Source organism: Mustela lutreola, chromosome 1, assembly GCF_030435805.1.
Source record: "Mustela lutreola isolate mMusLut2 chromosome 1, mMusLut2.pri, whole genome shotgun sequence".
Taxonomy (NCBI): Eukaryota; Metazoa; Chordata; class Mammalia; order Carnivora; family Mustelidae; genus Mustela; species Mustela lutreola.
In genome coordinates, this window is record NC_081290.1 from 194,999,336 (window position 1) to 195,015,659 (window position 16,324).

General features: G+C 41.8%; 1 protein-coding gene and 1 pseudogene across 1 annotated transcript; one reads left to right on the forward strand and one right to left on the reverse strand.

Moving 5' to 3' along the window:
• Positions 1 to 3,514: 3,514 nt before the first annotated feature.
• Positions 3,515 to 12,571, forward strand: LOC131830303 (glyceraldehyde-3-phosphate dehydrogenase-like; annotated as a pseudogene).
• Positions 12,572 to 12,818: 247 nt separating this feature from the next.
• On the reverse strand, positions 12,819 to 13,751 carry LOC131820597 (olfactory receptor 8B8-like). The gene has a single exon (XM_059156283.1). It carries the CDS (start codon positions 13,749 to 13,751, stop codon positions 12,819 to 12,821), a length of 933 nt encoding a protein of 310 aa, XP_059012266.1.
• Positions 13,752 to 16,324: the final 2,573 nt, after the last annotated feature.

Below are 16,324 nucleotides of genomic sequence, written 5' to 3' on the forward strand. Positions count from 1 at the left end.
GAATAACATCAGACCTGTCCACAGTGACCTGGCAAGCCAGAAAGAGCTGGCAAGATATATTCAGGGCACTAAACGAGAAGGACATGCAGCCAAGAATACTTTATCCAGCAAGACTGACATTCAAAATGGATGGAGAGATAAAGAGTTTCCAAGACCGGCAAGGCTTAAAAGACTATGCAACCACCAAGCCGACACTGCAGGAAATATTAAGGGGGATTCTATTAAAGAGAAAAAAATCCTAAGTGTAGCTTTGAACAGAAATATAGAGACAATCTACAGAAAGAAAGACTTCAAAGGTAACACGATGTCAATAAAAAAGTATCTATCAATAATCAATCTCAATGTGAATGGCCTAAATGCGCCTGTAAAGCAACACAGGGCTGCAGATTGGATAAAACGACAGGACCTATCCATATGTTGTCTACAAGAGACCCATTTTGAACCTAAAGATACACTCAGAATGAAAGTGAAAGGATGGAGAAGTATCTTTCATTCCAATTGGCCTCAAAAGAAGGCTGGGGTAGCAATTCTCATATCAGATAAATTAGATATTAAACTAAAGACTGTAGTCAGAGATACAGAAGGACACTACATAATTCTTAAAGGAACTATCCACCAAGATAATCTAACAATTGTTAATATCTACTCCCCCAATATGGGAGCAGCCAATTACATAAGAAAACTGTTAATCAAGATAAGGAGTCATATTGATATGAATACATTAATAGTAGGAGATCTTAACACGCCTCTCTCAGAAATAGACAGATCATCAAAAAAGAAAATCTGGGGCACCTGGGTGGCTAAGTGGGTTAAAACCTCTACCTTCGGCTCAGGTCATGATCCCGTGGTCCTGGGATCGAGGCCCGCGTCGAGCTCTCTGCTCGGCAAGGAGCCTGCTTCCTCCTCTCTCTCTGCCTGCCTCTCTGCCTGCTGGTGATCGCTCTGTCAAATAAATAAATAAATTCTTAAAAAAAAAAAGAATATCAATAAATAAACAAGAGCATTGAATGACATATTGGACCAGATGGCCCTCATAGATATATACAGAACATTCCACCCTAAAACAACAGAATACTCATTCTTCTGAAGTGCACATGGAACCTTCTGCAGAATATACCACATACTGGGCCATAAATCAGGACTCAACTGGTACCAAAAGTCTGACATTATTCCCTGCATATTCTTAGATCACAGTGCTTTGCGATCACAATCGCAAGGAAAAGGTTGGTAGGAACTCAAACACCTGGAAGCTAAAGACTACCTTGCTTAAGAGTGCTTGGATCAACCAGGAGATCAAAGACGAACTGAAACAATTCATGGAAACCAATGAGAATGAAGACACTTCGGCCCAAAACCTATGGGATACAGCAAAGGCGGTCCTAAGGGGGAAATACATAGCCATCCAAGCCTCCCTCAAAAAAATTGAAAAATCCAGAACACAGCACCTTTCTCTACACCTTAAAGAACTGGAGAATCAACAACAAATCAAACCAACTTCACACATAAGAAGGGAAATCATCAAGACTAGAGCAGAGATCAATGAGGTAGAAACCAGAGATACAGTAGAACATATCAATGAAACTAGAAGCTGGTTTTTTGAAAGAATCAGTAAGATCAATAAACCATTGGCCACACTAATCCAAAAGAAAAGAGAGAAAGCCCAATTTCATAAAATTTTGAATGAAAAGGGAGAGATCAAAACGAACACCAAGGAAGTAGAAACAATCATCAGAAGTTATTATCAACAGTTATATGCCAATAAGCTAAGCAACCTAGATGAAATGGATGCATTCCTGGAAATCTATAAACTCCCAAAATTGAACCAGGAAGAAATTGACAACCTGAATAGACTGATATCTAGTAACGAGATTGAAGCAGTGATCAGAAACCTCCCAAAATACAAGAGCCCAGCACCTGACGGATTCCCTGTGGAATTCTACCAAACTTTCAAAGAAGAAATAACACCTACTCCCCTGAAGCTGTTTCAAAAAATTGAAGCAGAAGGAAAACTTCCAGACTCTTTCTCTGAAGCCAGCATTACCCTGATCCCCAAACCAGGCAATGACCCTACCAAAGAGGAGAATTTCAGACCAATATCACTGATGAATATGGATGCTAAGATTCTCAACAAGATTCTAGCAAACAGGATCCAACAGCACATTAAAAAGATTATCCACCATGACCAAATGGGATTCGTCCCTGGGCTACAAGGATGATTCAACATTCGCAAATCAATCAAGGTGATAAAACAAATCAATAAGAGAAGAGAGAAGAACCTTATGGTCCTCTCAATTGATGCAGAAAAAGCATTTGACAAAATCCAGCATCCGTTCCTGATTAAAACGCTTCAAAGTATAGGGATAGAGGGAACATTCCTGAACTTCATCAAATCTATCTATGAAAGACCCACAGCAAATATCATCCTCAATTGGAAAAAGCTTGCAGCCTTCCCGCTGAGATCAGGAACACGACAAGGATGCCCACTCTCACCACTCTTATTTATCATAGTATTCAAAGTCCTAGCAACAGCAATCAGACAACAAAGAGAAAAGGTATCCAAATTAGCAATGAAGAAGTCAAACTCTCTCTCTTCACAGATGACATGATTCTTTATATGCAGAACCCAAAAGACTCCATCCCCAAACTACTAGAACTCATACAGCAATTCAGCAACGTGGCAGGATACAAAGTCAATGTACAGAAATCAGTAGCTTTCTTATACACCAACAATGAAAACACAGAAAGGGAAATTAGAGAATCAATTCCATTTACTATAGCACCAAGAACCATAAGATACCTGGGAATAAACCTAACCAAAGAGGTAAAGGATTTGCACTCGAGGAACTACAGAACACTCATGAAAGAAACTGAAGAAGACACAAAAAGGTGAAAGACCATTCCATGCTCTTGGATCGGAAGAATAAACATTGTTAAAATGTCTCTACTGCCCAGAGCAGTCTATACTTTTAATGCCATTCCAATCAAAATTCCACCAGTATTCTTCAAAGAGCTGGAGCAAATAATCCAAAAATTTTTATGGAATCAGAAGAGCCCCCGAATCGCTATGGAAATGTTGAAAAATAAAAATAAAACAGGGGGCATCATGCTACCTGATTTCAAGCTTTACTACAAAGCTGTGATCACCAAGACAGCATGGTACTGGCATAAAAACAGACACATAGATCAGTGGAACAGAGCAGAGAGCCCAGATATGGACCCTGAACTCCATAGTCAAATAATCTTCGACAAAGCAGAAAAAAATATACAGTGGAAAAAAGACAGTCTCTTCAATAAATGGTGCTGGGAAAATTGGACAGCTACATGTAGAAGAATGAAACTCAACCACTCTCTTACACCGTACACAAAGATAAACTCAAAATGGATAAAAGACCTCAACATGAGACAGGAATACATCACAACCCTAGAGGAGAACATAGGCAGCAATCTCTTCGATATCAGCCACAGCAACTTCTTTCAAGATATGTCTCCAAAGGCAAAGGAAACAAAAGCGAAGATGAACTTTTGGGACGTCATCAAGATCCAAAACTTCTGCACAGTAAAGGAAACAGTCCACAAATCAAAGAGGCAACCCACGGAATGGGAGAAGATATTTGCAAATGACAGTAGAGACAAAAGGTTGATATCCAGGATTTATAAAGAACGCCTCAAACACAACACACACAAAACAGATAATCATATAAAAAAAAAAAGAGGCAGAAGATATAAACAGACACTTCTCCAATGAAGACAGACACATGAAAAAATGTTCATCATCACTAGCCATCAGGGAGATTCAAATTAGAACCACACTGAGATTCAACCTTACACCATTTTGAATGGGCAAAATTAGCAAGGCAGGAAAGAACATGTGTTGGAGAGGATGTAGAGAAAGGGGAACCCTCTTACACTGTTGGTGGGAATGCAAGTGGTGCAGCCACTTTAGAGAACAGTGTGGAGATTCCCTAAGAAATTAAAAATATTGTGGCCTGAAACCTTAGTTGGAAGCATTATTGTTGTCATTTAAAATGTAAATTTGATGGTCCTATTGTTTCCATGCCCACTTGTGCAAAGCTTCAGTCCTCTTTTTGCCTTCTCCCAAACCCCACCTGTGGGATTAAATTGCTTCCTCCTTTTGATTGCTTTTCATTCATGGGCTATAATTTTCAGCAATTTTCTTTCCATTCTTGGCAATGAATAGTTCTGTTGACCTTTGAATGGGGGAGGGGTTGGGGAAAAAAAAGAAATTAAAAATAGAGCTTCCCTATGACCCTGCAATTGCACTACTGGGTATTTACCCAAAGATACACATGCAGTGAAAAGAAGGGCCATCTGTACCCCAATGTTCATAGCAGCAATGGCCACAGTCACCAAACTGTGGAAAGAACCAAGATACCCTTCAATGGATGAATGGATAAGGAAGATGTGGTGCATATATACTATGGAGTATTATGCCTCCATCAGAAAGGATGAATACCCAACTTTTGTAGCAACATGGACGGGACTGGAAGAGATTATGCTGAGTGAAATAAATCAAGGAGAGAGAGTCAATTATCATATGGTTTCACTTATTTGTGGAGCATAACAAATAGCATGGAGGACAAGGGGAGATGGAGAGGAGAAGGGAGTTGGGGGAAATTGGAAGGGGAGGTGAACCATGAGAGACTATGGACTCTGAAAAACAATCTGAAGGTCTTGAAGGAGCGGGGGGTAGGAAGTTGGGGGAACAAGGTGGTGCGTATTAGGTATGGCACGTATTGCATGGAGCACTGGGTGTGTTGCAAAAACAATGAATACTGTTACACTGAAAAGAAATTTTTAAAAAGTTGTCAAATAAACCCTCATGTGACTACATCGGTGTTGGCTCCTTGGTTGTCTCTCAGACGTGAAAACTTGGGAATAACATTTGGAGGCCCCAGTGAGATCTGTGAGACTCTTAGGACCCCAACCCGGAGGGTCTTACACTGGCTGGTGAGTGCATTCATTTTTTTTTTATTTTAAATATTTGCGCACATACCTTCAGGGAGCTCCAATCTGCATTTTTACCTGTAGGAATTCCAAATCTGAGTATGGGAGTCGACATTGGCTCAAGTGGATGTGTGGTGGACCTTTGACTGGGGGGGTCTTGGGAGACATCCCTTTGCTCCTGCCCGGAGGCTTGGCTGCTGCTGCAGTCGGACCCTGCCTGGAGGCCTGGCTGCTGTTGCGGTCAGGGCTTAACTTCCTTCCAGTTTTGTCTTCAGGCCACTCCAGATTGTTTGTCTTTGTAAGTGTGTTCTTGTTAATTGTTGTAAGTGTATTTGTTTTGTTGTGGACTGAGGACGTGATAGGATAGACATCCCCTATGTCTCTGATGATTGACCACTTCTCAGATGTTAGGGAAAGAGCTCATAACCTGAGCACAGACAGATGTATAAAAGGGAAATTTCAGACTTTCTACTTGTCTAAATGACCATCCTTTAATGTGAGATGGCCCCAGAAGGGCCGCTGGGTCTGCGGTTGTCTTTGTTTGTCTTGTCTTTTTGTTGTCTATCGTGTTGTTTGTTGTGTTTGAAGAAATAGGGGAAGCAGAGAGTAAGGGGACTCTGACTTTCTTCTCTCTGTTCCTCCTAATAGATGTAGGGGCTTCTTCCTCACTCATTTCCCATGCTAATGGCTATAACTGGAGCCAAATGTGGTTAGTCTAACTCAAGACAGAGACTGTAAGTAATATTCCCAAGCAGCTGCCGAGACTCCCTTTGTTTCAGGGAAGTTCCTGTCTTCTCTGTCAACGTGGACTGCTTAACTTCTCCCCCCTTGCTGGTGGGAAAACATGGTGTCTGCTCCTCTGTTGGAGTTGATGAGCTCTAAAACTTTCTCTGCCTCCTGGCAGCACTTTGTTTCTTCTATCTCCCCCTTCTTGTGTTTCTGCACCAACGTGCATGCGGCCTGCATGACTGGCCTCTAGACCATCCTCAGTGCTTCCTGAACCATGGCTCCTTCCCTGTTCACTGTCAAGGAGCAAGAAGAGCAGGAAAGCCCCAGGGCCACTGTCTGAGCCAGACCCATTGGTAAAGATTGGGTGGAGAGACTGATCACCTCCCATTAGCCAGGAATACCCATAGGGGGGTTGTCCAAACTTTCTGAATCTGAAGATTGCCTGACTGTGTGAATCTGTCTGTATGGCTTCATTGCTTCAGCTATGGAGTCTGAGTGGGCTGCACCCTGAGTCTCATGAGGCATCATATGGCATAACAGTCATCTACTCCACGGAGTAGCCTTGTCCAGGGCTTATACAGACAGACCTTAGCTAAGACGCTCCTAAATTCCTGCCAGGGATGCAAGCAGGACAACATCTGAAAGAATCCCCTCCATTTGTCTGCGACATCATTCACAATGGGAGGGAAACCCAGTAAACCCACTATCTTAAGGCTGCATGCTTAAGAATTTAAAAAAATAAAAATAAAAAAGGAAAGACACTGGTATATTAAAAAAAAAAAAAAAAAAGCTGGTTTTCTCTCTGTTTAAAAAGGCAAAGTTTTCTTAGGTTAATTATCTGTTATGGTTTTCTCTTTGCCTGCCCAGAAAACCCAGTTTCTATGTTTTGTTTTATCAGGTGTTTAACAACCTTAATTATATTTAGGCATGTGTTTTAAAACTTTCTAAGGTTTTAGCAATTGTTGACAAGATTTAAATTGTAAATGAGATCTCTTTGACTCATAAGGCTTTTCCTTGGTATACTAAGTTACTCAGTAAGTACTGCTAAACCAATGTTAAACCTTGGCATAAGGGTAAATGGCATTTGGGTAAATGCTGTAACTACTCTAGAGCTTCTGTATATTTCCTAAAGTTTTAATGTTTTGATAAGGGTCATCACCTGGTAATTTAACCATATCTATTCTGATATTTTGTCATTTGTAATTGTTTTAATTCTCTTGTAAGATGAATTCCACCTTAAAGAAAATTTGTATGGGAGACTTTCAGGACAAATACAGGTCTTTGATGTGTTAAAATCCTGGAACTGAAATGGGTAAGAATTTACAGAAATAAAGCTGCATTCAGAGTAATCCAGCATTAGTAACATGAGACCAGATAAACTGAAAGATTGTAATGTTGTGTCTCTTAATGTTTTGTCTTATTTTAAACATTACTGGTTCTGTAATGTTTGCTCTCCCAGACTAGGGAAACTTTTTCTTAAGTTATCTGTAACTTACAGAGATGTAAAAGTACTCATTTGTAAACAAATCAAGGCATTCAACTTTTCTATCTGAACCCTCTGAAAACCAAAAGGTCTCAGCAAGTATTCTTTCTTCCTTGGCAATCAGTCATTTGCATAAATTCAATAAGAATCTGTTCTCCTTGTAACAGGACACCATTGGAAACACTGGTTATTTTACCAAGGCTTTGACTGGAATGTCATATTTGAAAAGATTCAGATATGACCAGACAGCTTAAAGGAACTAAGGTTGACTTTATAAAATATGGAGCTGTAAAGCCCTTTGGAACTGTTGGCCTGATACCTTGCTTACAGAGTTCCCAGTAGCCTCACCAGGTGAGTAAAGGATGTCACTTCCAGGCAGGTTCAGGGACTTCAGGATACTTTGGGCACCTCAGGAAGAGCAATTCACCCAAATCTGACATGTATTGCAGGCATGTCTGATGGCAAGTACGTGGCTTGGCTTCTGGCCCGGAGAGGCTACTAAAATTTCAACCTAGAGATTCCTTATAAGAAGTTCCAGCAAAGCAGATTCTAAAAGACCTATATGATCACACTCACTGTTCTTGCTGAGCTTATGTAAACAATTAGGCCAAGTTTGTTAAAACTGGACTTTTTTTTTCAAGTAAATTAGTACTGATTTGGCTATCTCTGGAAATGAGGGTTATTCTAGAGAGAAAAATTATGTTTCATTAACACACCTTTATAGATGTTAAATTCTAGGTTTGATTGTCTTTAAATGTTTGTTTACCTAAGCTAGACAACTTGAGGTAAACTTCAGAGAAGTTGCACGATGGCTTGTTTAAATGATCTTGCTTTTGCCAGTCAGTCAGCCCCAGATAGAAGGAGCATTTCGGGAATTACAAATAGCCTAACTGAGCGCCCCAGCACTGGCCATCTAAAATGTTACCAAGCACTTCCACTTGTATGTGGATGAAAAGGCAAGGGTGGCCTCAGACTCTGAGGCCTTGGCAAAGGCCAGTAGCCTATCTTAGCAAGAAACTAGATCCAGTAGCGGCTGGGTTTCCCCCTTGCCTCCACATATTACTGCCACGGCCTTCCTGGTCAAGGATGCAAGTAAATTGACTTTGAGTCAAAATCTCATCTTCACCACCACTCATGCTATCCAGGTCCTTCTCCAGACTCTGCCAGACCGGATGATGATAAATGCCGGAGTGATAGGGTATCAGGTCCTCCTCCTTAAGTATGACTGATCAGTCTGTACTCCAGTCACTGCAGGCATTACAGTCTGTCTAGCCCATGCAGGGATCCTAACTGACCACACTGAGATGGAGACAGAGACGGAGCTGGAATCACATCCTTACCAACCCGGGGACTTGGTTTGGATGTGCTGCCAACAAGTGTTTCCACTTGGAGCCTCGCTGGAAGGGACCCTACATCGTGATCCTGACCACTCCCACTGCTCTCAAGGTTGACGGGATTACTCCCTGGGTCCACTACACCCACATCCGGCCAGCTGACCCAGGCACCATTCTCAAGGACTTTGTTCCAGAAGGGAAGAGCCAGCTGGACAAGGACAATCCTCTAAAGCTGAGACTGCACCACTCTCATGTACCCCATTAATGTTACTTATACTATGCCCTCTTCTTACACCAATGCAGGGAGTAAAAAGTAACCCTCATTATTCCCTGTCTCCTCTTTACCCTGCATTATCAATAGACTAGTTACTCTTGTCAAAGACAAAGTCGGTGTAATTCAACTCATGGTACTTAGACAGCAATATCAACCACTGGAACTTGTTGCTGAGACCAGCATGGACCCATGAGTAGATCCTTCCTTAGGTTCCTCTGAGAGGGGGATATGTGGAGGCCAAGAAAAACAAAGCTGTACCCACCTCAAGTCTATCCCTGACATGAGTACAGCCATCCTGACAAAGCAAAAACTGGCATCTTGCGCCCCCTCTCCAGCCACTCCCCTACCCTCAGTAGTATGTGTGAACAAATAGTTAACTTGCAGAAACCACAATCCTGCAAGACAGGAGTCTCCCTCAGTTTACATATGTCCCAGTGCTAAATATCACTAACAAGGATGCTTGATAGGAGGAATGTGACATTCCACCAGGAAACTCCCAACTGTCTTCATGTTAGTGCCCCATTAGAGGGAAAAACAACCTTGGCTTGATAATAACCAGGCCTCCAATATCCTGACAGTCTTCTTTGCCCTGGTAGCCCTTCTGAATATCCCCTTTGTCCTCACCCACCACAGAGTCCACCTCTACTCTGCCTTTAAAAACTCTGACTGTAATCTGACTTGGGGTCCAAGTCCCCACTCCACTGTGTCGGGTATACTTGGGCCCAAGCTTAAGATTGTCAAATAAACCCTCCTGTGACTACATCAGTGTTGGCTCCTTGGTGGTCTCTCAGACACAACACTCGGGCATAACAGTAACCACCATATAGTACATATTAGATTTTTATGCAGTGTGCAATGGTTCATTATTTGCATATAACACCCAGTGCTCATCACAACATGGGCCCTCCTTAATACCCATCACCTGGTTTAAATAGCAAATGCCTTGTGCTTTTATCCTACCCAGAGAAATCCTGTGGTCTCCATACTATTTCTAGAGCCTTCTAGAAAGGAAGAGTCACAAAAAGAGATGTCTTTTCTCCATCATTTCTTTCTAAATCCCTTCATCTTGACTTGAATTTTGAATACCAAACATGATTTAAGATCATGTCCTCTGTGTTCCTGCTTCCTCATAAATGTGGAGACCAATCTGGCCTTTTGGCCTTCATTCCCTAATGCAGGATCATTGTGCATTGTAAATTTTATCACAGCTGTATAGACACCAGGCGGGATTGGGAGGAACTGCAGTACTCTGGAGAGCAGGAGACAAAGTCAGATGAAAGGTGGTTTTAAACCTCATAGTCCTTTCCTACAGAGAGATTTTTTTTTTAAATATTTTATTTATTTATTTGACAGAGAGAGAGATCACAAGCAGGCAGAGAGGCAAGCAGAGAGAGAGGAGGAAGCAGGCTCTCCACTGAGCAGAGAGCCCGACGTGGGGCTCGATCCCAGGACCCTGAGATCATGACCTGAGCTGAAGGCAGAGGCTTAACCCACTGAGCCACCCAGGCGCCCCGAGAGATTTTTTTATTGTCCATGTGGTTTTGGGTCCTGGCCTAACGTCTGGTGCTGGGTTCCTTTCTCTCCCATTCCCTCGTCTCTGAATTACTAGTACTTGAAAACATTCTAAAATATTTTTTTAATTAATTTGCAAAAAGCTCATTGTTTCAATGAATCATCTCTCAACTAGCCTAATAGGACTTCTCTTGGACAAGAAAAAGAGCTATCACACTATTTCCCTAAAGCAACCATTACCCTGAGGGATATTTATGTATAAGCCAACAAAGCACAGTCAACTTTCAAAATAAAAAATGTTCTCATATTTAGGATTATTGGAATAAACTAAAAATAAAATAATAAAATGAAGTACACAAAAAGTATATTTGAAAGAGCAGTAGACTTAAAATCAAGAGGCTACACTTTATCTAGATGTTTCCTTAATAAGCTGTATGATGTAATTCATTAATTTTTCTCAGCTTCATTATCATGTCTATGCAATAAATACATATTAAGGATCACTCATGTGTCCTATGGTAAATATGAAACCTCTGCCAAAAAGCGTTTAACATGTAGCATTTAGCTGAAAAGTGGATTATATTTCATGAATGTTCTGGAACCTGCTGTATCTGTGAAACAATGACATTTCAAGGAGACACACTGAAGGCCAGGGAGGTATACAGACAGGAGTACAGATATCTGATTCTGATTCCAATAGCACAGTATAAGAAACCCCCCATGGGTACAAGATTATCATACTGTTACTTTACATGATCATTTACAGAACTGTTTATCCCTTCCAGGAGAAAAAAAAACAAATCCATAATGACAATGTAAAAAACAGAGATAAATTTATTCATTAATGTTATTTGTAAATGGTTAAAGAGGTAAAAAGGAGAAGACATTGTGAAAATGATGATGAAGGAAGATTTATCAAGAAATTAGAAACAGGAGCACCTGGGTGGCTCAGTTGGTTAAGCAACTGCCTTCAGCTCAGGTCATGATCCTGGATTCCAGGTATTGAGTCCCATATCGGGCTGCCAGCTCCATGGGGAGGTGCTCCTTCCTCTGCCCTTCTCCACTCTCATTCTCTCTCTATCTCTCTCTCTCAAATGGATAAATAAAATTAAATTAAAAAAATAAATAAATTGTAAAAAAACTGGACTTCATGCTCCTCCGTCGGACACACAGCCACATCTTCTGGTGCAGTAACAGCATCATCGCAAAGACAAGATGGTAAAGGTTGGAGTAATATATTTGGTGGTACTGGGAAGCTGGTCATCGGGGCTGTTTTTAGCCATTACAAAGTGGATGCTGTTGTCGTCAAGGACAACTTCATTGACCTCAACTACATGACCTAGATGTTCCAGTATGAATCCATCCATGGAAAACTCAAAGGCACAGTCAAGGCAAAAAGCAGGTAACTTGTCATCAATGCAAAGCCACCTACCTCTTCCAGGACTGAGATCCCACCAACATCAAATGGGGTGATGCTGCTGATGAGTATGCTGTGGAGTCCAAGGCAGAAGGCTGTGCCTTACTTGAAGCTGGGGCCAAGAAGATCAGCATCTCTGCCCATTCTACCGATGCCCTGAAGTTTGGGATCGGTGTGAACCATGAGAAGTACGAAAACTTTCTCAAGACTGTCAGAAATGCCTCCTGCAGAACCAGCTGCTTGGCCTCTCTGGCCAGGGTCATCCATGACAACGATGGCATCGTGGAGGGACTCGTGACCATAGTCTATGCCATAACTGCCACCAAGAAGACCCTGCCAGGCCCAGCTGGGAAACTGTGGCATGATAGCTGAGAGGCTTCCCAGAACATTATTCCTGCTTCTATACTGATGCCACCAAGGTTGTAGGCATGGTCATCCCTGAGCTGAATAGGGAGCACACTGGCATGGCCTTCCATGTCCCCACCCACAAAGTGTCAGTTGTGGATCTGAGCTGCTGCCTGAAGAAAGGTGCATAGTACTATAACATCAAGAAGCCAGTGAAGCAGGCATTAGAGGACCCCCTCAAGGGCATCCTGGGCTTCCCTGAGGATCAGATAGTCACTTGCAACATTAAAAATGACACCCAATCTTCCACCTTTGATCCTGGGACTGGGGTTGTACTCAATGACCACTTAGTCAAGTTCATATTCAAGTATGGTAATGAATTTGGCTATAGCAACATGTTGGTGAACTATATGAGCTATATAGCTCTCAAGGAATTAGAGTCTGCTGGACCAGTAGCCCTAGACAGAACAAGAAGAAAGAGGCTCTCAGTTGGTGGGGAGTACATACCCTAACACACTGAGAATTTCCACACCTCTACACAGTTTCCCTCCCAGATTCCCTGAAGCAGAGGAGGGACTTGGGGAGCCCTACCTTGTCACTGTAACCACCAAAAAATATTAGAAACAAACTGACAGGAAAATCAAATTTCCATCATGGTGGTAACAAAGATACAGGATATGAACACTCCCACTAAACTATTCTGACAAAAGAAATCGAATACACCAGTCCTGTAACTGTACCCAGGGACAGTGATTTTGATCAAAATGTTCTCCCACTTCGGGTTTTTCTCAGAGCAAGTTTAACGTCTTTGTTCCTCAAGCTGTAAATGAAGGGGTTCATCAAAGGAATCACATTGGTATAAAAGACAGAAGAGATTTTTCCCTCATCCACAGACCCAATAGAAGATGGTTTAAGATACGCAAATGCACCAGATCCAAAATAGAGAGAAACAGCAAATATGTGGGAACTGCAGGTGCTGAAGGTTTTGGACCTGCCCTCAGGAGAGCTGATGCGCAGGATGCTGGACAGGATGCAACCATAAGAGACAAAGATGGTGACACTGGGCACAATGATATCAATGCCTACCGAAATGAGAAGCACCACCTTACTGATATAAGTCCTGGTGCATGACAGTTGGAGTAAAGGGAGCATGTCACACAAATAATGGTTAATAGTGGCTGCATCACAGAAATTCAGTCTCAGCACGCACCCTGTGTTAGCCATGGCACCCGAAAATGCCATCAAATATGAACCAAGCATAAGGCTGAAACACACTTTAGGGGACATGGCAACATTATATAAAAGTGGGTTACAGATGGCCACATAGCGATCATAGGCCATTGATGTCAGCATATAACATTCAGAAATACCAAAACCACAGAGGAAGAAGAGCTGGGTCATACATCCGCTGTAGGAGATAATATTTGTCTTTGATGTGAAGTTAATCAGCATTTTGGGTGTAAACACAGAAGAAAAACAGAGGTCTATGAAGGACAAATTCAAGAGGAAAAAGTACATGGGAGTGTGCAGGTGTGAATTCAGCAGGATTAGAGTTACCAAGCCCAAATTTCCCAACACAGTGATCACATACATGACTAGAAACAGGAAGAACAGAGGGAGCTGGAGATATGGTAAGTCTGTTAGCCCCATTAGAATGAATTCAGTCACAAAGGAAGCATTTTTAGGAGGCATTCTTCTCTAAGGGGATCTGTGAACACAGGAGAAAAAAGTTACACAGGAAACAATTGAACATTTCCCACCATATCTCCTTGCACAGAAGTTGGGTTTGTACTGGGAATATTTGAGACTACCCCAAACTGGACCCACAGAATCTGCTTTGTCATTATCATGAATCTAATGACATGGACACTTCCTTATTAGGGGCTCTATAAGCTATAAAACAAAGAGCATTAAAACTTGGTCTACAAAATGAAGGCCAATGCTTCCATATGCCAACAGGACTGCTGTCAAAACCAAAGGTTAGGGAGAAGATTGGACCAGAAGGGAATTGCCTTCTCTCATTTCAATTCTTTGAACATATAAACTCTCCCCTAACCAGGAAAATGGAGGCAGCAACCCCACCAAATGGGTGCTGGCTTTCAGGGAGATTGGACTTCATGTGGTGGGAATGAAGAACACTGTTCTAATCCAAAAATAAAGGACCAGAGTCTAGGAGAGTTCAAGTTTCTGCCCCACATACAGAGTAAAAACAATGGATGTAGAAGAGTGAGAGTCCCATCAATAGAACTGACCAATAAATTGCATCCTTGAAACCTAATAATGTTTCTAAATCTTCCTTGCTCCATCACCCTCCCCTAAACAGGTCCTTCTACCAATTTCATGTGAGTCTGCAAAGAACTGGAAAGTAACTGGCATCTTTGATCCCTAGTCTTCCATCACAAAAGAAAAACATGAATAGGGGCACCTGGGTGGCTCAGTCAGTTAAACATCTGCCTTCAGCTTAGGTCATGATTCCACGGTTCGGGGATGAAGCCCCACATCCACCTCCCTGCTCAGCAAGGAGTCTGCTTCTCTTCTTCCCTCTGCTCCTGCTCTCTCAAACACTGCTTCTCTCAAATAAATATATAAAATCTTTTAAAAAATAAAACGGAAGACAAGAGTATAAATGGAATTCAGAAACTCACCCTCCTTAGGCAAGAACACCTTGGTCCTTCCTTACCGGTATTACCCCTGTGCTCCTGAAAGGGCAGATTTAATCTCTTTGGCTTTGCTCCCTTTAATTTTATGAGGACACAGTCCACACTTAATTTCTGATGAGCCCTGGAAATCCTTCTGAACCAGAGACAATAATTTCTGATTATGAGTTGTCTTAAGCAACAGACCAAAATAAACAGTCTTTATTATGATCATTTTGCACTTGGTAAATCACAGAAGACTTAAGGTGAGGGCAATGATATAATGTCCTCAATTATAAACAGGGCAGAATCCTGCTCAGTTTCTTACACAGGCAATGGTTTCTGGAGTAATAGGGTCTTGAGGGGATTGAATTTTCACAGAGGACCACAATGTGTCTCTAGTTCCTTTGGTGCTCAAAATTTTACTCAAGGTTACAGTCCACTGGAGGGACCAGACATCCCCTGAGAGGAGCCAAAAATAAATTCCCATTTCCAGGTCAGCAACATGGCAGAAAAGAAAGTTCTAGAATTTCCTGCTCTTCATGGACACACTGATTCAAAAATGATTCACATACATATATTGCCCTTCTAAAAAATCCAGACAGTGGTTAAACAGTCCTGTTCCCAGTTAAAGAATCTAGACACATTCCCTAACATTTTAGGGAAATTCTAGATATCCTTTTAAAATAACAGTTATGCTTGCACAGCACCTTCAAATTGGAACAATTTGAACCCAGTTCCTGGCTTCTCCCTGGGGAGGGAAAGAATTACACCATCTGTATAATGTCCCAACTTTTAAAACATGTGCCTAGAAGACTTGTTTCTAGATAGTCTGTGTCAGAAAGTAGAGGGGATATAGGAAACAGCATACTTCACCTGCCTGGGGAGAGAGACAGAGAGATGATGTGTGGGCTGGAAGCCACCAGAGCTCCTTCCCCTGGCTCAGCATAGAGGAAGTGATTGAAAAGCTCTTTTTTGCAGCTTCTCTCTGGTGAGGAAAAAAATGTGCCCTATGCATCCAGCAAGCAATACAACTTACCTGTGTGCTGCCTGAGGGATTGGCTTCAGTCTTGTTTGTTTTAGAACACAGACACAATCGATGAAGACAGGGGTGAGGGGGGGAGCATGGGGAGAAGTTGGGGGCACTGCAACTAATACCAAAGAAATAGGGTTAGACTGCACAAAATTGAGAGGCCTCCAAAGTCTCTGGCCAGGCTTGTTGGTGATACCTTCTCTAGTCCAAGGCCAGTCCCTGAATGTCAGGAGAGATGAGTGTTTTGTCTAATGTGCAGACACCAGTGTAGAGAATCAATGAAAACGAAGACAAGTTGAAATACTTTCCAAAAAGGAATAAGAGCAATCTCCACAAACTGACACTAATGAAATGAAAATATGTGATTTTCCTGACAGAAAATTAAAATGACTGTCCTAAGATGCTCACTGGAGTCAGAGAACAATACACAAACCCAGAGAAAATTTCAACACAGAGACAGAAAACTTAAAGTATTAAACAGAAATCATGGAGCTGAGAAATACAATATCTGAACTAAAAAATTCAGATCAAAGTAGATTGAAGAAAAGACAGGATCGTGAATTTGATTAAACATCCCTGTGGAAAGAAGATATGGT

What these genes read in the sequence shown, in the direction of transcription:
- LOC131820597 (XM_059156283.1), bottom strand. Translation starts at nt 13,751, where the DNA reads ATGCCTCCTAAAAATGCTTCCTTTGTGACTGAATTCATTCTAATGGGG.